At 36.2% G+C, this 20,263-nt stretch overlaps 1 protein-coding gene across 7 annotated transcripts in view; it reads right to left on the bottom strand.

Moving 5' to 3' along the window:
* Positions 1-20,263, bottom strand: part of KDM6A (lysine demethylase 6A) — an 89,838-nt gene that overhangs the window by 11,366 nt on the left and 58,209 nt on the right. For all 7 annotated transcript variants that reach the window (XM_058441842.1, XM_032756763.2, XM_058441843.1 and 4 more), the window contains 6 exons: positions 18,761-18,825; positions 18,612-18,686; positions 17,788-17,936; positions 15,393-15,507; positions 11,475-11,662; positions 10,546-10,687 (listed from right to left, as the gene is read on the bottom strand). In XM_058441842.1, coding sequence (XP_058297825.1) covers positions 10,546-10,687; positions 11,475-11,662; positions 15,393-15,507; positions 17,788-17,936; positions 18,612-18,686; positions 18,761-18,825 — 734 coding nt within the window. The remainder of the gene's footprint in view (positions 1-10,545; positions 10,688-11,474; positions 11,663-15,392; positions 15,508-17,787; positions 17,937-18,611; positions 18,687-18,760; positions 18,826-20,263) is intronic.

Here is a 20,263-nt window from a genome sequence, read left to right as displayed (position 1 = left end):
ATAAAATAATAATTACAACAACTACAATTTACTGAATGCTTACCTTAACTATGCTAAGACTCACATAACAGTCATAAAAGTTATTTTAGAAAGACAGTATTATCCCCATTTTTCAGAAGAGGAAATAAAGACTAATAGGTTTAGTAATTTGTCCGCAGTCCCCCAGCCAGTAAATGAAGAAGCTAAGATATGAAGGCAGATTGGATTCCAGAAACTACATAATGCTGCCCTTCCTGTAATATTTTACTGGGATATTAAATAGTGTAGACTCTAAGACTTAGGAAAATAAATACAGATGGGCAAATATTGAACACACAGTGATCACATATACACAAAAGGCACAGAGAAAGCACATAGAATATTAACATTGTGCATATAAGATAGCACATTTAAAAACTGAAATATTGGCCAGGACTGGTGGCTCATGACTGTTAATCCTAGCACTTTGGGAGGCCGAGGCAGGAGGATCCCTTGAGCCCAGGAGTTTGAGACCAGCCTGGGCAACATAGGGAGACCCTGTCTTTATTTTTTTAATTAAAAAAAAAAAAAAGAAAGAAAAAGAAAAAATATAAAACAGTGCTTTATAAGATGGTCAAAAGAATGACAATATGATAAGAAATTAAGTTTGTGGAGAGTGGTTTTCAATGAGCTTGGCACTGTTGAAATTTAAGAGAATTTATTTTCAACCATTGGCTTATATGTTATTAGTATTTTTAGAATGTGTTATTGTCTGGCAGATTACAGGGGGGTAAGACAAATGAATGTGTATCCTCAAAATTAACTTTCTACTCCTCAGCATACTATTTGATATGCTCCTCCATTAAATCTAAGACTTCCTAACATTAAACTTTTCAGAGGAAAATGCACTCCTTGGCATTCTGTTTTTGACATATTTTAAAATTTACTAAATTACTTATCATGGTGATTTAAGTGAACTCACAAAGTTGCTGGTGAATAAACCAAAGTTTCCAATGTACTGAAAACATAATACCATTGCACTAACTGGACAACAGTCCAACGTGACTGTAACAACTTATAGCATATTTGTTGGGGGTTGGCTTTATCAACTGCACCTATAAGTCTATTTATTCTGAAAGCCTGTTATCTACAGGGAACTCTCATCAGTACCAACAGTCTGTAGAGCTCATCTCCTGCACTAACACTTGATTCCTTTCAAATGTCCTGTTAAAAAAAATACTTCGGAGGCAAAACAAGGAATTTATGAGTCTTATGAAAATGACGTAAAGCGTCTTAGTATTGTACAAAGAGAAAAATAAAATATAGGCCAAAGTACTGTATCTCAAATATCTTAAAATGGGAATCATGAATTTGCAGAGGTTTTTTTTTCGAGACAGAGTCTTGCTCCGTCACCCAGACTAGAGTGCAGTGGCGCAATCTCAGCTGACTGCAACCTCCACTTCCCGAGTTCAAGTGATTCTCCTGCCTCAGCCTACCAAGTAGCTGGGACTACAGGCGTGTGCCACCACACCAAGCTAATTTTTTGTAGTTTTAGTAGAGACAGGGGAGTTTCACCATGTTAGCCAGGATGGTCTTGATCTCCTGACCTTGTGATCTGTCCGACTTGGCCTCTCAAAGTGTTGGGATTATAGGCATGAGCCACCGTGCCCGGCGAGGGTTTCTTTTACATCTTAATCTACCAGTCGTAAAATTAAAACCACAGGATAAAAACCATATACTATGAAAAAGATGGACTAAAAAGTAACAATAATCTCCTCACCCCTAATTTTAAGTTTTAAAATTGCCTTTTTAAAGTAAAACTTAATTTACTCAGGACCCACTAAGGAAAATATCTCTGACATAGTTTATACTGGAGTGAGGCAGGAGTTTGACAAAAGTAAACATCATTAGTAGTTTTTGTCAAAAATTTACCCTAAATGCAATTATGAGAAAACAAATCCAGAATGTAGAACTCTGCACAACACAAAGGTCTGCTGTCTTCAAGAAGAAAATGTCATTAAAAAAAGACTTTCATAGGTTTAGGAGACTAAAGAAGACACAATGACTACATATTCAATTAAATGTGAACCTTAATTCAATATGGAGAGGCAAGCGCTTAAAAAAAAAAAGACATTTTTGGATAGTTGGGGAAATCTAAATGTGGACTGTGTATTAACTCATACTACGGAATTTCATATTTCCTAGATATGGTAAATCGTATTACAGGTATGTAGGAGAATAACCTTATTCTTAAGATGCAGGATGAAGTATCTGAAGTGATATGTCATGATGTCTGCAAATTACTTTTTCATATAGCTCATATGAAAAAGAGCGTGCAAGCATGTATGTGTATACAGAGACCGCTAAATAAATGTGGCAAAAACTTAACTGATGAATCCAGATGAGGTTACACAGGTATTCGCTGTACTATTCTTTCAACTTTTTTTGTAGGTTTAAGAAATTTCAAAGTAAAAGTTGGAGGAAAAAGTATAAACAAGTTGGGGAGGAGTGCAGTGATGTGTTATACATGTAAATTTTATATATTTTAAAGGAGACTAGATATATTAACCTAGAAAAACCGTCATAGTTGAATGAATTAAAGGAGATCAGTACCCTTGATCTTGAAGTTTTCCTTTATTCATTTCTTTGTATGGGCACTGCTCTACCTTAAAAATAACTAATGGTTTGGAAAACTCAACAGCTAATACCTTAGCAGTGATTGCCTATCAGCCAGCTGAGGGCTGTAAATGTATTATCTCAGACTCCTTTTCTAAGCAATGGAACCATACATCCATCTAGCTGTTATTTAACAGAAATTTCAACTTAAATCTTGTAGGAGCAATTCAAGTTCTGCATGTCAAGTTGATAACCATCATTCTCTACACCCAACTCATTTCTTCTTTATCTCCAGTTTCAACAACAAGCACAAATGTTCCACTGTCTGGCCCAAGCCAAAGTCCAGCAATACAGATTTCTCGCTCAACTCTACCACCAATCAATTACCAAGTGTAGTCTATTTTACCCTGTAATCTTTGTCTCTCCTTTTGTCTGAACTGGAGCAATTACCTTCTAATTTATGCCTCTAAATCTTCTGCCTTCCATTTAATGCTTCATCTTGCTACCAAGTGATCCAACATGCAAATTTGACCATTATTTAAAATATTAAAAATGATAAAGACTTCTCATTGGCAGTCATTGCCAATGAGAAGTCTACCTGAAATTTTTAGCAACAAAAGTTGAAATCTATCTTCAGCTAATATGAACACACAAGTATGGCATAAACCAGGAAAAGACACTTAAAGTTTGGTCTAAAGGAGAAATTAAGTTCATTTGCAGAGAAAAGTTATTTCATTTAAACAGTTAAATGAAGTCAAAAGAGAAAGTTATGCACTGAGCTGCCACTTAAATTTTCCTAAGTAGTTAGGTTGTGAACTTTTAAGTCAAGTTCACTGCCTTATCAAATGAAAGAAGTAATCAAGATAATATATATTCTGTTGACTTATGCCAACATAGGAAATATCTGGAAGAATGTGAAGCAGAATATGATTAATGTATTTTAGCAAAATGGCTAGGCTGTAGAAATTTGAAGAGATTTACTAAATGACTCACTCAGATAAATAGAACTTTATGGAATCACAGGGTCCTTAAAGACCAGACTTGAACTTGAAAGTGCAGAGAAAAAGCAAGAGTGATACTGACTTGCTTAAAGAAGTACAGGCGATTCATTCTCAAAATGATAATGAGGAATCAGGAGGTGACAACAGAAGAAAACACCATTTCCCATTATTAAATAACCCAGTGCAAATACAGGTTCATAATCCCTTATTATAATCCCACAAATTTTTCATAAATCTTGCATAAATTCATGTGGTGCTGAAATTTGACCTGGGGCTACTTATGGTATTCACTTAGCTCATTAGAGTGACTATTTCTATGTTTTAGTGCTGAAATATTAATATGTTTGTTCCCAGGATACTGCAACAGACCCTGCTGGGAAGGTATATTATAAATGTACTCAATTACCTTTCTAAATCTAAAAAACATTATCTTTTTTTTAACTTTTAAGTTCAGGGGTAAACGTTGTCTGTTATAGGTAAGCTTGTGTCATGGGGGTTTGTTGTACAGATTATTTTGTCACCCAGGTATTAAGTCTAGTATCCATTAGTTATTTTTCCTCTCTCTCCTCCCACCCTCCATACTCCAATTGGTCCCAGTGTCTGTTGTTCCCCTCTATGCGTCCATGTGGTCTCATAATTTAGCTCCCACTTATAAGTGAGAACATGTGGCACTTGGTTTTCTGTTTCTGCATTCATTTGCTGAGGATATGGCCTCCAGCTCCATCTATGTTCCTGGAAAAAAGATGATCTCATTCTTATTTTATGGCTGTATAGTAATCCATGGTGTACATATACCACATTTTCTTTATGCAGTCTACCACTGATGAGCATTTAGGTTGACTCCATGTCTTTGCTATTGTGAATAGTGCTGCAATTAATATATGTGTGCATGTGTCTTTATGATAGAATAATTTATATTCCTTTGGTTATATATTCAGCAATGGGATTGCTGAGTTGAATGGTAGTTCTGCTTTTGGCTCTTTGAGGAATCACCACACTGCTTTCCACAATGGTTGAACTAATTTACAATCCTCCCAACAGTGTGTAAGTGTTCCTTTTTCTCCACATCCTTGCCAGCACCTGTTATTTTTTAACTTTTTAATAATAGTAATTCTGACTGGTGTGAGATGGTATCTCATTGTGGTTTTTGCTAAATCTAAAAATTCTTAGCTCCAAAACACATTTGGCCTAAAGGGTTTACAATAAGAGAATGCAAAGCTGTAGTACTTCTGGTGAAGGCTTTACTGAACCTTCCACTCTTTCAGAAGAGCCTTCCTCTATGCTGCCCCACCATGGTTTCTTGCCAATATCTCTATCATTAAAGATCACGTTTTAATGATTTGACGGTTTCTCAATTCACTTTGAGCAGTCTGAGATGTGATCAAACCCTTTCCACCTAGCACAAACCTGGGTACCAATGCACTACACAATAAACATTCACTGAATAAAAAGAACTGGGTAGAACTGAGGGAGCGAGTGGATGAGAAGGCACAAGGTAAATTTTGCTTACATTCTTTTTGGTTGAGCGGGCTTATCACTTAACTATGAAAGCCTAAAAATTACACACCGTAGATTCACAGTATTTAAGAATTAAAAATAACAATTTGGGGGAAAATTAAGGAAGACTATGTTTGTATATCTTCTCTATTTCATTTCTTACCTTTAGCTGTTATTTTTTCTTTTAATATAGCCTATAATTCATATGCTCAACATATACAGAATTAATGCTTTATTAAAAGACGATTCAAAGGAAAAAAAGGGGGAGATGTAAAAATTGCAGTTCATATTAAAGATGGTTTAAAATAGCAAATGGAGTGGTAAAAATATTAACAAATAAAAATTCAAGCACACATTTAAAGGCAGCAGTGGGAGAAATGGCTGACAAGGCAAGTGGGAATCAGATTTGAGATATTCACATGCTAGGCTTAAAAAGGTAGATTTCTGAAGAAAGTGTACATTAGTGCCTTTGCAGATGTACAACAGTTGGTCACTGGTGACCTCAACAAGAGAAGTGTTGGGCTTACCAAGGGTAGAAAGCCAAACTGCTGGGGGTGGCAGAGTGAACAGGAGATGAAGAAAATAACTCAAAGCAGAGGGAAGGAATGGCAAGGGAAAACCATTTATTAAGAACTGGCACAGCTCACAAACCAGAAAAAACCAACACCACTTTATTTTTTGGCAGGAACTACTAGATTTGAAGACCAGAGCAATGATGTGGATATAACAATGATACGGCAAAACTGCGCTTGTGGAAAAAGACCTCCTTCTCTATTTCTGCAACAATACAGTCTCCATGCTCTCCTGTTACCTAGCTCACATATTTCTTTTTCTTAAACAGGCATATCCCCCACGAAGTGCTATCCCCAACTTTTTATTCCCTTTTCCTCTCAAGACAGTCATAAACTCCTAGGTAAAAGACTCCCTAGTCAGCTTCTTCTAAATAGCTCTATCCAACTCTTTTACTGACTCCCCAAACTTGCCCCCAAATGAAGTCATGTGCCACAGATTCACTCAAGCACTTTCACAGACAGATAGGGGTTTAAATCTTGGCTCTACCTCTAGTCAATTGAATGACCTTGGGATGCTGTGAGAAATAAGTGAGATACAGTCTGGGAAGCACTGTGCTCAGTGCTTGGCTAAGTACTAAGCCCAATTTATTAACTAGCATTATTATTAAACCATCTAAGTATCCAGACTTAAAAGCCAAAGAACCTTTGATTCACTCCTTCCTCTTACTATCCAAAAGTTTGCTCTACTTAATAGCTAGAAATACCTTTATGAAACCTAAATTAGATCATATTAATTAAAAACCCACCAAGAGCTCTCCAACAGAAGAAAGTCTTAAGTTTGGTACACAAAGCATAATTGGCTTCTAACCAACTTTTACAACTATATCTTATTTTACTACTCATCACACATTGTGCTCAAGCCAAAACATACCACCAATTATTGCCAATAAACATATAGCAGTTGTATCGTATATACATTTAAGCTCACGCAAATGAACAGCAGGGAAGGTAATCAGGAGGGAGGGCAAAAAAGAGAGGTATAGGGGAGAGAATGACAGCAGGAGGAAGAGAACATGACTTGGAGTATACATTTGCTATTCCTCTACAGAGTTCCTCTGAGTCTTTCAGAATTACCATGTTGAGTATGACTTTAGTGGTTGAAGACTGAAGTTATTCATACAACATGGCCTCTCTACACAAGCCAACTATTTTGCCTGGTGCTCAAGTGAGGAAAAGGGATTTACCTTCACTGGATGAAAACGTAACTGTGCTGGACTTAAGGAGATATGGTATGTATGCTATTTTATGGATGAACTGGGGCATCTTTCTGATGGTGCAAGAGTTTGGCTTTAAGCTGGCTTAAGTGCTATTCCTTTCTCTTCTCCCTGCCTCCTCATTTTCACCCATCACACAAAATACATTCTTCCCCAGAATGCACACTTTTTTAAAAAACCTCTCTGACTCCTTGGGCTGGAAACATCAGTGGATCTATCACCGAATTTCTTTCAATCTATTTTATTTATATGCACTAACTGTTCCTTGAAGAAAGGACCTATACCATAAACCCTCAGGGCCTAGCCTAGAGCCTTGTATACCATAAGCAAAGACTCATTAAATCAAAGAAAGGGAGCCATGTTGGCTGCTGAAAAGTACATTTTTAGCAATGGCTCAATGACAATTATTTCAAAAAGGGAGGCTTATAAAACAAGGCGTAGGGGTCTAGACTTGTGGTTAACATTTTCAATTGGTGTGTCAATAGGTACTCAAGCTGGGAGGAGAATTGTTAATATCACAAGAATGCAATCAAGATTTAAATGATTAGACATTTTGTAGGGTAGGGCAAAATGGAGTACAGATAAGAATGTAAGTGCATCTAGATTAAAAAAAAAAGAAAGAAATGTATAAGAAACAACAGTATTACTATAAATTGTAAGTGGAAAAACACCCAAATTTTGTGTGTCCAACCTCAACACAAGACGACTTTATAACAACATAAATGTCGATACCTCAACATTTTAAATATTGAGAGGAACAATGACAAACTGGAAGGAGTCTCAAAGGATGTCAAGAATATTGAGGGTGGGGTAGGGAATGGAAAAGATGATAGAGGTGATTAATGTTTAAATTAATGACAATCAGGCAACAAGAAGAAAAGACTGTAAGTTTTCCTTGGTTCCTTTTTCCCTCTCACTCAACCACCTAATCTATGAGCAAGTTCTATGAGCTTTAGTTCCACAAGACTCCCTAGTTTGATCCCTCTCTCTATTTTTACAGGGAAATCTCTGTCCAGGTTGGTCTGTACTGTTACAATTGCCTCCTAATTTGTCCTCCCTACTTCTAAGCTTACCCCTTGGAACCCATTCCACACAAAGCAACTAGATCCATTTTCTTTTTTTTTTTTTTTTTTTTTTAAGAAGATGTCTCACTCTTTTACCCCGGCTGGAGTGAAGTGGCACCATCTTGGCTCACTGCAACCCCCGCCCCACCACCCCCACCGTCTCAGCCTCCAGAGTAGTTGGGATTACAGGTGCCCATCACCATGCCCGGCTAATTTTTGTATTTTTAGTAGAGACGGAGTTTCGCCATGTTGGCCAGCCTGGTCTCAAACTCCTGACCTCAAGTGATCCGGCTCACCTCGGCCTCCCAAAGTGCTAGGATTATGGGGATGAGCCACTGCGCCCAGCCACTAGATCCATTTTCTAAATTTAAAGTGAAACCTCTTCCTTTCCTGCTTAAAATCCTCTATGGCAAGCTGTAACACCTAGAATTAATATATAAACTTCTTACCATGTCCAGAAAGCCCATGTATGATCTCATTCCTGCTTGTTTAGTTAAGTTTATCACCATCACTCTTCCTTTCTCTCATTCAGCTATAGTCACCCTAGCCTTTTTGTCCCATAAACATGCCAAAGTTATTCCTAATTTAGCCTTCATCTGTTCTCTGTATATGAAAGGTACTACCCATAGATCTTTGTGTAGTTGATTTCATCTCATTATTCAGGGCTAAGCAGAAAACTCACACTCTCAGACCAGTTAAGCAAAAGGAGCACTCTGACCTTCCCTCCTCCCAAATATTATTGTATTTTATCTTATTCATATAAATAAATTATACTGGGGGTTTCTGTCTTGTTCTACTAGAATTTATGTCTCCAGAGGACAGGAATTTCATCCTAAACATTGGTATGTCTATCATCAGTGCCTAGAACAGTGAGTGGCATAGAGTGAGTTTTCAAACATTTGTTGAATGGGATTTATTCTGCATAAATCCTAAATATATTTAGGAAATTGGGACCAAATGAGAGGTAGACTTTAGGACATTTTGTAAAGAACTTGCAAGAATTATAGTGAGGTGAAAAGAATGTTTAAGAAGTCACTGGATGACCACAAATTATGAATACAGATGAGATTACTATATTAAGTAGGAGCTGATTAAGTGACCTTAAAATCCTTTCCAATTATAAAATCCTAATCTACTCGTAATGAGTTACTTTCAGTCTATACAGCTGTTAGATAAATGGCTTCTACAATGAACTACCTTTAAGTGATCTGACTTAGCATGTAGTTTATGACTACCTCCAACTTACTAAACACCTTCAGTGACTTTAGGTCATTTTTGTTTCAAAAAATAACACTGAACTTGCTATTCAGGGTAAAGTACCATTCTGACGTATAAAAGGATAAATGGAGAGACAATTCCCCACCCCACTATAAATTATATTTATCGAGAGTATGGTACCTAAGATCCAATGTTCTAAAGAATTTGTACATTACTCGCTATAATTTGGCTTTTGGTCCTTTTTGTCTCCCCTACCCTTCTACCTATAACTAGATAAAATGGTGCAACTGAGAAAAGACTGTCATAAAATAATTCATAGGCATGTTACCTTGGCCACACAACTTTTGTTTAAATAAAAGTTTGGATCTAGATTTGAAATCATTTTAACAAACCAGGATTACTTTCAAAATACAGTATTTTGAAAACAACACATGCTGACCAAATTAATGTATCTGCAGGAGAAATACTTAATGTAAACACTATTTTAACAAAGACTAAGACAAACTTATTTTTATCAATGAATATAAAGCAGTGTATCCCAAAATGAGCTTTTGAGAAAACTAATTCTTCAAAAGATACTGGTCTAGTAAGTTTGGGAAATACTGTACACTGTAACTCTTCTCCCTCATTCACAAATTACATTAACACATACAGTATCTAAAATATTTTACAAAAAATAAATTTAAAAAATTAAAATAAAGGACTTGTTCACTTGCTGAACTTTAATCTATCATTTCCCATATTTCCTTAGCCAGAATTCCCCATCTTTTGGGGACAGAGCTAGTAGTGGAAAACACAATTTAGGGAAACACTGCTATATAGCACTATTTGAAAATAGTACCTCTAAATAGATTTACAAAATGGCTAAGATAGAAACTGTGAAAACAAATGTGAAGCTTACTGGTATATATGTATTCAAACTAGGTCCCTAGATAAGAATTTATATAACTTATACTAAATTTTTTTAAGTAGCTCAGAAAAGAGACACTTATAGATGATTTAATTAAAAATTAAAAAATCAGCATTTTAGTCAAATCCCTATATTAACTGCTAATTTGTCTGTGACAACAAATATTCTGTGATGCTATTTTCCCCTCAAGTTACTAATGGTAGATTTTCATATTAAAACTAAAGTTATCCTGGGATATCAGGTGGTTCAGAGGGAAATGGGAAAGAAGCACAGGTTTGTGACGCTACTGGTTTATATGTCTTTTTTTCCTTTCTGTACCATAGTGGGCTATTTGAAAGGGAAAAATATTTTTAACATGTGGATTCTCATAATACATTCTGCTAGACTTCTGGACCATTTTGCTTTGATGTCAACATAATTCTAAGGGAGAAAAAAACTTAATAGTTAACACTCCCCAAAAAGAGAGGGACTACAGCAGTTTTAGAAAAGACTTACTTAATCATTTCAAAAAGCTTTGGATCTGAGACCTTGATATTTCGTGCCATATTCCAGGAAAGATGAACCATGGGTACTATTGACTTCACACTTTGCAATTTGTTCCATTCGTACCGTTCCACTGCCAATTTATACTGGCAGGCTAGGAAAAAAAAAACAGTTATAAAGCAACCCAAAGTACCAAAAGATATGAAGATAACCATTATCACCTGCTCAGCTGATATCTTCAACATCAATTCTGAAAACCTCAAAACACTATAAAAATAATTTTTATGCTTTATGATAATTACAGTAGTAATAATATTAGCAATCATATAAAGAGCACTTCCTATGACTATGTGCCAAGCATTGTGTTTTTATTTTTATCCATTATCTCATTTACTCTTCACCATCACTTTATTAATTTCATTACTCCCATTATACAGATGAAGAAATCGAGGACCAGAGAGGTTAAATAACTTGCCCAAAGTTATAAGAGCCAGATCCTGGTCCTAATCCAGGTCTTTTTGGCTCTAAACTCCACATTCTTAACCTTAAGTGACTACTGCCTGAAGGCAGGCATAATTCAAACAGATTTTGACATTACAGAGCTATTCATATGAAATATTAGATTTTTTAAAATGTGAAAGAATAATTTTTCTATTTTGTTTTCTCTCATAAGGGTTTTTTTTTAAATAAAACCAAGCACTCTAAAAATTATTATTATATCCTTCACGTACATTAAAGCCATAAACTTGTTATTTGCTAATATCTATGCTCTTAGATTTCTATGTTAACTTAAATTTAATTTGTTGTACTACGAATTACAATTCTATGCAAGGAGACATTCTTCTTACAACTTTTAGTGAGTTATATTTCAAGAAAAAAGGAACAGACCTATTGGATATAATCCTTAATTTAACTTTTTTTAAGCATATTCTTTATAATACCTGTAAGTGGACCAACATTCCAAGCAATGTTGTTGCACCAGCCAATAGCCTGAACCCAATGAACAGTGCCTGCATTTATCCAGACCAAATCTCCAGGTCGCTGAATAAACCTATACACTGGAACATTTGCTTCATAAAGATCTTCAAGGTTGGGCCACCAAGAACCCATTAGGAAATTCAAATTATTTCTGAAATAAGAAAAAAATAATGCAAATGGATCAACTACATTAAGAAGCCCCTAATAAGACTGGAAGAAAATGTCACAAATTTTTTTAATGAACACTTGTTCATTTTATTGAAAAGTAATTGCTTATGCAAAAAGATCTGCTGTATGTATATAAAGAGTGTGTAATTATGGTTGAGTACTAAATTACTAAAGATCAGTGCTATCTTTTTTTTTTTTGAGACAAAGTCTTGCTCTGTTGCCTGGGCGGCAGTGCAGTGGCTCCATCTAGGCTCACTGCAACCTCCGCCTCCCAGGCTCAAGCAATTCTCCTGCCTCAGCCTCCGGAGTAACTGGGATTACAGGCGCCTGCCACCACGCCTGGCTAATTTTGTATTTTCAGTAGAGATGAGGTTTCACCAGGTTGGCCAAGCTGGTCTCGAACTCCTGACCTCAGGAGATCCGCCTGCTTTGGCCTCCCAAAGTGCTGGGATTACAGGAATTAAAATACCTGTAGTAAGTGGACTGGCCCAGTATTACCATCTTAAATTGATTTTTCAAAGATCCAAATGAAATCCAAAGCTACTTTCAAGTAACACATAAATTAACTTTTAATTTCATTTCAACAAAGACTATTTTTGACTGAAGCCTTTTCTCCCTGGAGCACCTAGAAATCCCTAAAAGGTAAATGGAAGGTGGAGTTGACATCAAGTCATTTAAATCCATAAACAGGAACATGGTGGCAATACAAGTACCAGGAACTTCCCTTAATTTCTGAGGAAAAGGAGACTGGATGTCAGACTCCATATAGTTTGATGATTAGCTGATTAAAACTATGCAGTTCAAAACAACTTCAGCAAAAACAAACAATCATGCACATGCACAAATAATCATGACCACTACTACCGATATACTTTGGAAACATTCCTTAGATATTATTAAGCTTTTATTTTAATATCTGGCTTCTTACTCTCCATCATGATATGAAGTACTTTTTAAACAACATAGCAACCTTTCCCATAAAAGAACTTTATAAAATTGAATTAACTACTTCAAATTTCATATTTTGGGGAATGAAGAACTTACACAGTAAAAATGTTCCTTTCCTTAAGATCTAAGAAATAATCTTACTTTATTTGTCTTGTGCTATAGCACATGATAAAGTATACTTTACAATTGTTTTTACTGGTTTAAATTTAATTTTTTATCTAGATCAAGGGTTGGCAAACTATGGCCCATGGGCCAAATTCAGCCCACTGCCTGTTTCTGTAAAAAAAAACTTACTAGAATACAGCTATGTCCATTCACTTACGTACTATCTCTGTGTCTGTGCTACAATGATACAGTTGTGACAGACAGCGTATGACCAGGAAAGGTGAAAATATTTATTATCCGGCCCTTTATGGAAAAGAAATTGCCAAACTATGATCTAGAAAGAACCTTAGTCTCTCTTTTTCTCTCTTGAAAAATGCAAGGCTACTCTTGAAAGTTTAGACTAGAGTACAAATGGTAGCCTAACTGCAAAGGGATAAGGATTGGCTTATTGTGTGTGACAAGGCCAAGTAGATACAGTCCAGAAAAAGTTGCCTATAAAGCAAAAAATGGCTATAAACACAAATCCTAGCCTTATTTCACCCATGTATTGCCATTACAAAATTAGAGAAAACTTTTTATCCAAAAGCAAGCAAGTAATCCCAAACAGACACCCCCCCCAAAAAATCAAACTTACCAAAAAGCATGCATCGTTTTAATCATATATTCAAAATAATGGTTATTTCAAGACAGGTATTATTTAAAGCCATGAAATAAACTACAGATACAGTATACAGTCACTATCAAAAGCAGCAATCTTTATGTGAAACAAAATTACAGTGAAATGCTGAAGAAGCAAGTACTACTTTCACAGCTGAGTTATTAAATTTACCTAACCCTTCCTTCTAACTTGATATTTTTATTATCCCTAAGCTCAAGCTTTTTGGACATCATCTGCTTATTCTAATTATCTTTTTTCCCAAGACACCTCTCCATTTAGATAGGAAACAAAACTACACCCTAAAAACAGCCAGTCCCTACTCAGAAACAATGAACAAGGATTCCTGTACTATAGCTGCAACAATATAGTATTAACTCAAAGTTTAAGAAATAAAAATCTTTCTATAGCACAATGGAGATTTCCCATATAACAATGTTCTTTCTCTGCTGCTACTGGTCCATAAAAAAAGTACAGATTAAAGTAGATCGGGTTATTTCATCAGTACATTAGAAGCTTTAAAACTCCATATCTTTGGCTTTCTTACACTGAAGGAAACCAATATATGAATAGAGAAGACAACATAAGGTAATTATCTCTTGCTTTTATATAAGGAAACTGTGGATTAATTTTTTTTTTGTTTTTCAACTACGATGCACTTCTTACTAAATCCAAATATTTACAGCAAAGATTCTTAAACCAAAGTAAGAAATTAGAAGTTAGTATGGGGCTGGGCATGGTGGCTCACGCCTGTAATCCCAGTACTTTGGGAAGCCAAGGTGGGTGGATCACGAGGTCAGAAGTTCCAGACCAGTGTGGCCAACATGGTGAAACCCTGTCTCTACTAAAAATACACAAATTAGCAGGGCATGGTGGCACACTCCTGTAATCCCAGCTACTCAGGAGGCTGAGGCAGGAGAATTGCTTGAACCTGGGAGGCAGAGGCTGCAGTAAGCTGAGATTGTGCCATTGCACTACAGCCTGGGCAACACAGCAAGACTCTGTCTCAAAAAAGGAAAAAATAAAAATAAAGTAGTATGTGGAATATGTGTATAATTAGTTTTCAAAGTAATCTCATGTAAATGTTTTCTGTGGGTTTCTTCCCCCTTTAATTGGGGTGGGGGCATAACACCAAATGTGTATATAATGTATATTTTCATCCTATACTAATTTTCTAATGTTATTACTAAATGAAAATATCAGGTCCTTATATAATAAAGTACTTTCTAGAAAAGAAGAGAATAAGGTTCTATCTAGACAAATGATCAAACTGAAACCAACTAAAAAAAAAAATTCCAAAGTACTTTTTAACACAAGACACAGAAATAAATAAAAGCTATTTCTGGGATCTTAAGGAAAGGAACTATCCAAGTTCTTTCAACTAGAGAAAACAAAATCTGGGCTGGATGTGGTGGATCACGCCTGTAATCCAGCACTGTAGGAGGCCCAGGCAGGTGGATCGCCTGAGCGCAGGAGTTCCAGAGCAGCCTAGGCAACATGGTGAAACCCCATTTCTATTTAAAAATAAATAATACATTCTATACAATTTCTTCATAGAAAAAGTTGTCAGTTTAAAAAGAATTTATATCATTATATGGCAAAAGGTATTATGGTCAAGCTTGAGTTATTCACAGCCTATACAGGTGCTCAATAAAGAATTCCTTCTACTTCCTAAAACCATTTATAACAAAACAATTTTTCTTGGAATACACACATTTCAAATGAACAAGTATGCATCATTTTAAAAATTAAATAACTCAACTTTTCTATCTTCTTAATTCATGGGTACTACTATTGCATGAAGTTGTTTCATGGCATCTTTCTTAAAGTATTTCCAATAACACAAAATATGAGGTTTGGAATCAAATAATTTAAAATGAATTCTTCGCTGAATGGTAAGTGAATACTGGCAATGTATCCATTAGGATATCCAGCTTGGTAAGTTGTCCTTTACAATTACTGCTTTCTAATATATGTTTTAAGAAAATTTACTTTGGAAACCTACTTTTCACAGAAGTCATTCAGAACACCCCAGTAACCTTCAGGAACAACAAACCATTCACAGTCACCTGGGCCAATATTTATGTTAACTGAACAGAAGTTGTTATTTTCCTGATGACCTGAAATGTGAAAAGAAAAAAAATTGGAGCTCCAGTGGCACAATCGGTTAGCACACGGTACTTATACAGAAAAAAATTAATCATCACACTATAATTTTACAGAAAAATGGGTCTTGGAAACAAAACCTTACAAATGCTCAACAGAGAACACTCTAGTAGTATTTAGTTCTTCATCACTGTAGCATTTTTGTGTCAACTCCTAACATACTCAGTAAGAGCTTCTATGATAGGCAGTATAATCATGGTTAAGAGATTAGGCTCTGGAGCCAGGCTCCTTGGCTTAGTCATTAATTGAACCTGGGCAAGTTGGTAAACCATTCTGAGTCAGTTTCCCTATATGTAAGAACAGATAATAATAATCTCTATAAATTGTTGGGCTGTTTTGAAGATTGATAAACTAATGAATGCATGTAACAGTGCTTAATACAGATGCTCTTTAACTTACAGATGAGACTACATCCTGATAAACCCATAGTAAGTTGAAAAATATCTTAAGTTGAAAATGCATTTAATACTCTGATAAACCCACCATAAAGTCCAAAAGTGGTAAGTTGAACCATTTCAACTCAGGGACCATCTGTACACAGTAAGCAATAAATATTGGCTATTATAGATATCATTACCATTTTTTTCCTTATGAACTAATCTCCAGGAACAGTGTTTACCCCATAACAAGGTACTCAAAATAATGTTTTTTGCCCAACATTTATATCAGTGTCCAATGACAGAGTACAGAGCAGAACATAGTTCTTCTATCATTTATTCTAGAACTCTTTGCACTTTACCTGACTATGGATAAAATATCACAGAATTGGGCTTCTAATGGTCTGAGGATAACAATTATAACCAATAGTTCTAATCCTGGCTGTATATTAGAATCCTCTGGGGACCTCAGTTAAAAATCAACCAACCCACCCACCTACCCTCATGCCTGGATCTGAATCCTAGAGATTAATTACATACTTTTAAAAAGCTACCAGGTGTGGTGGCTCAAGCCTATAATCCCAGCACTTTGGGAGGTCCAGAGGGAAGAATAACTTGAAGTCATTATGTGAACCTCAAAACAATTAGCCAGGCATGGTGGCATGTACTTGTAGTCCTAGCTACTTGGGAGGTTGAGGCAGGAGAATTGCTTGAGTCCAGGAGTTAAACAAGGTTACAGTGAGCTATGATCACATCACTGCACTCCAGCCTGAGTGACATAGCAAGACCCCATCTCTTAAAAAAAAAAAAAAGAAAAAAGGACAAGAGAATCAAATCAGCAGCCAGGATGGGGAACCACTGACCCATTTTACCCAGAAGCAAGCATAGCCCTTTTTTGAAAAAATTCTTAAGCATGACTCAGTAAGAATGTGAACAAAGAAGGAAGCAGTCTGGTTTTCAAACCATGGCTGCATCAAGCAGCAAAGAGAAGCACCTGAGGGAGGGCTGCAGCCCACAGTACATTGGTACAGCTGAACTGGTTATCAACAGTATCTCTTCTAATTGATCAGTGCTGGGATTGTGGCAATTGTTAAATATTTTGAATATCACCCTGTGAAATTTCATGTCAATGCAAAAGAGCACAAAGAAGATGGTACTTCAGTACTGGACGGAAAATTTAAGTCTAAAAACAATGTAATTCACTTTACAAATGAAAAGACCTAAAGAAGAAATGTAACTTGCCAAAAGTGACAAGCCTAATTAGTGGCAAAATCTAGACTAGTTATTAGAATGAGTCTAGTAATGTCTCCACATCATGAAGTTTTTTTAAAACTGTGAGTTATGATCCACTTAGAAAACTGCAAGTTGTGATCCACTTAGAAAACTGCAACCTACACTTTATTTTTGAAACGAAACAGAATAGAATAGATTGGAAAACGTATTGTTCGATAAAACTGCTGCTGTATACATACATGTGCATTCGGTTACATATAAAACATACTTTTTATTGTTACTTGGGTTAAAAGAAAAATTCAAAAACATTGCACCCCATCACTCTCTGCAACAGATGGGATTGACAACAGTCTTCAGGCCAAAAGAACTTATTTCCCAGTGGTGCTCCAATGACCCCTTTCCAGATTAAATTGTTATAATGTTTCTGGGCTATTACACTAAAAAAAGATAATGAAAAGGGGAAAAATCTTAATCTGAGCTCAGTTAAAAAGTCTAATATTATAACAGGAACAACTCTTTCAGTTTTATTCATTATAAATGACAAGATTCTGGCTGTCTTTGCATGTTTCATATTTTGATTTTGTTTTCCATTTTAACAAGATAATGTTAGTTCATACAAATTACCTGGTGTTCTGCTCCCTGGAACTTTCATGTATAGTTGAACTGTGTTCATGCCCAATATGGTATGACCAACATGGCTTAGAAGATTTCCTGCTGATACGACACGCACAAAAGCAGGAAGTTTAGTCAGCTCATGTAGCTGCAACTTCCACCTGCAATAAAATAACACATCAAAAGTGAAACTCTGCTACAAATATCTGCGGAAGCTTACCATTTCTTCAAAACCCTTGTGTTCCAATCAGAAAAAAACAATTAAGTCTATAAATATTTTACTTTTCCATAAGAAAATGCTTAAATTTTTAAAGTTTTTCCAAAGAAAACTTCCCAAGAAAAATAGGCATAAAAATTATTCACCAATAAAAGAAAAAAAACTGACTATTTTAATAGTTGTACAATTATATTTTATAAATACATTTTCATGTAACTATTTCATATAATTAAAAATATAATTTGTGATTATGTAATTAGCATATAGTCAGAGTCTTGATGAAAAACTGTAGAAAAGTTTTAAGTAAAAAAAAAATTTGGCAGGGTGCAGTGGCTCACAACTGTAACCCCAACACTTTGGAAGGCTGAGGTGGGAGGATCCCTTGAGCCCAGGAGTTCAAGACAAGCCTGGGCAACACAGTGAGACCCCATCTGTATTTTTGAAAAAAAATTTTTACATTTTAATTGTAAAATGTAACAAAAAAAGTTTAGCTCAAATTCATGTCAACTTAAAAAAAATGACAATAAATGAAACAGAAGAGGAAATTGTAGAGAATTCCCAATCTAGCACAGGATAACTCTTTCCATCAGTTCACAGAAATATTACTACAAGGACTTACTTTTTGTCATCAGATAGGTCAATATTGGTCCCAAACTTTATGGTTTTAAAGGGTCCTTTTCTCCTCCTCCCAGAACTTAAAAAAGAGACACAGTATTAGAAACATGCCTTTTAAAAAGAAATACTAAGTGGACATTAAAAATGACTTACTTATCTGATGATGTAGATTCACTATCTGAGTGGTCTTTATGATGACTTCTTTTTTCATTTTCTTCCTATAGATTAAGCAAAAAGCAGTCTAGCTTAGTGTTCTATAACTGGCAATCCTTTCCACCATACAACTGAAAACAAGTTTATATCTAGATTGAATAGTATTATTTGTGTTTTGAAACTAAGTTTCATGTTTTTAATTTTTTGAGACAAGGTTTGACTCCCGTTGACCAGGCTGGAGTGCAGTGGTGCAATCCCGGCACACTGCAACCTCCGCCTCCTGGGCGCAAACGATTCTCCTGCTTCAGCCTCCTCAGTAGCTGGGACTATAGGTGCGCATGACCACGCCCAGCTGATTTTTGTATTTTTGGTAGAGACGGGGTTTTGCCATGTTGCCCAGGCTAGTCTCCTGTGCTCAAGCTGTCTACCGGCCTCAGCCTCCCAAAGTGCTGGGATTACAGGCGTGAACCACCATGCCTGGCCTTGAAACTAAGTTTCTATAGGCCTCTTACATATGAAAATCTCTTCAAACACCACATTAAATAAATAAATACCCAAGAAAGCCAGGCACAGTGGCTCACGCCTGTGATCCCAGCACTTTGGGAGGCCGAGGCGGGGGGATCACGAGGTCAGCAGATCGAGACCATCCTGGCTGACACAGTGAAACCCTGTCTCTACTAAAAATACAAAAAAATTAGCCGGGCGTGGTGGCAGGCGCCTGTGGTCCCAGCTTCTCGGGAGGCTGAGGCAGGAGAATGGCGTGAACCCGGGAGGTGGAGGTTGCAGTGAGCTGAGATCACGCCACTGCACTCCAGCCTGGGCGACAGAGCGAGACTCTGTCTAAAAAAAATAAAAAATAAAAAATAAATAAATACCCAAGAAAAGTCGAATCTCACCAGCATGGTATCCAACTTCCTCCACTAGCCACAGAGTTATACTACAGATTCTCATACCTGCCCCATTTTCAAGAGGAGAGAAAACTTGAGGAAAGCTGAAAGGCCTAGGGCATCCCAATCTTGATTATAAATGATGTAAGCTAGCAGAGGTGTATGTATGTGTACATAGCTATATATATGTAATAGTGGAAGGTAAGATACTTTTTATTCTTGATTATGAACAAAGGAAAAGTTCTTCCAGGGGATATTTATTCCACAATGAATTATACACAAATGACAAAATGTTTACAACATTGCTGGATACATATAGGTATTTTTCAACGCAAATATTACTTTTATTTATAACTCTTGAGTCACAGACATATCGGTTAACACTGTTTTATGATTTCTGAGTTAGCAATACTTCTGACCTTTGGCTTCCATTCCTTTAAATGTGTAGTGTCTGAACATCTGTCAAACTTTTCACATGTAATGGTCCATGTCTTAAAGCATACTAAAAAACCCATGCTGGCCGGGCACGGTGGCTCATGCCTATAATCCCAGCACTTTGGGAAGCTGAGATGGGCAGATCACCTGAGGTTGGGAGTTCCAGACCACCCTGACCAAC

The sequence above is a fragment of the Hylobates moloch genome, unplaced genomic scaffold (genome assembly GCF_009828535.3).
Source record: "Hylobates moloch isolate HMO894 unplaced genomic scaffold, HMol_V3 SCAFFOLD_7, whole genome shotgun sequence".
Classification (NCBI taxonomy): Eukaryota; Metazoa; Chordata; class Mammalia; order Primates; family Hylobatidae; genus Hylobates; species Hylobates moloch.
This window is presented reverse-complemented; position numbering and strand designations above follow the sequence as displayed.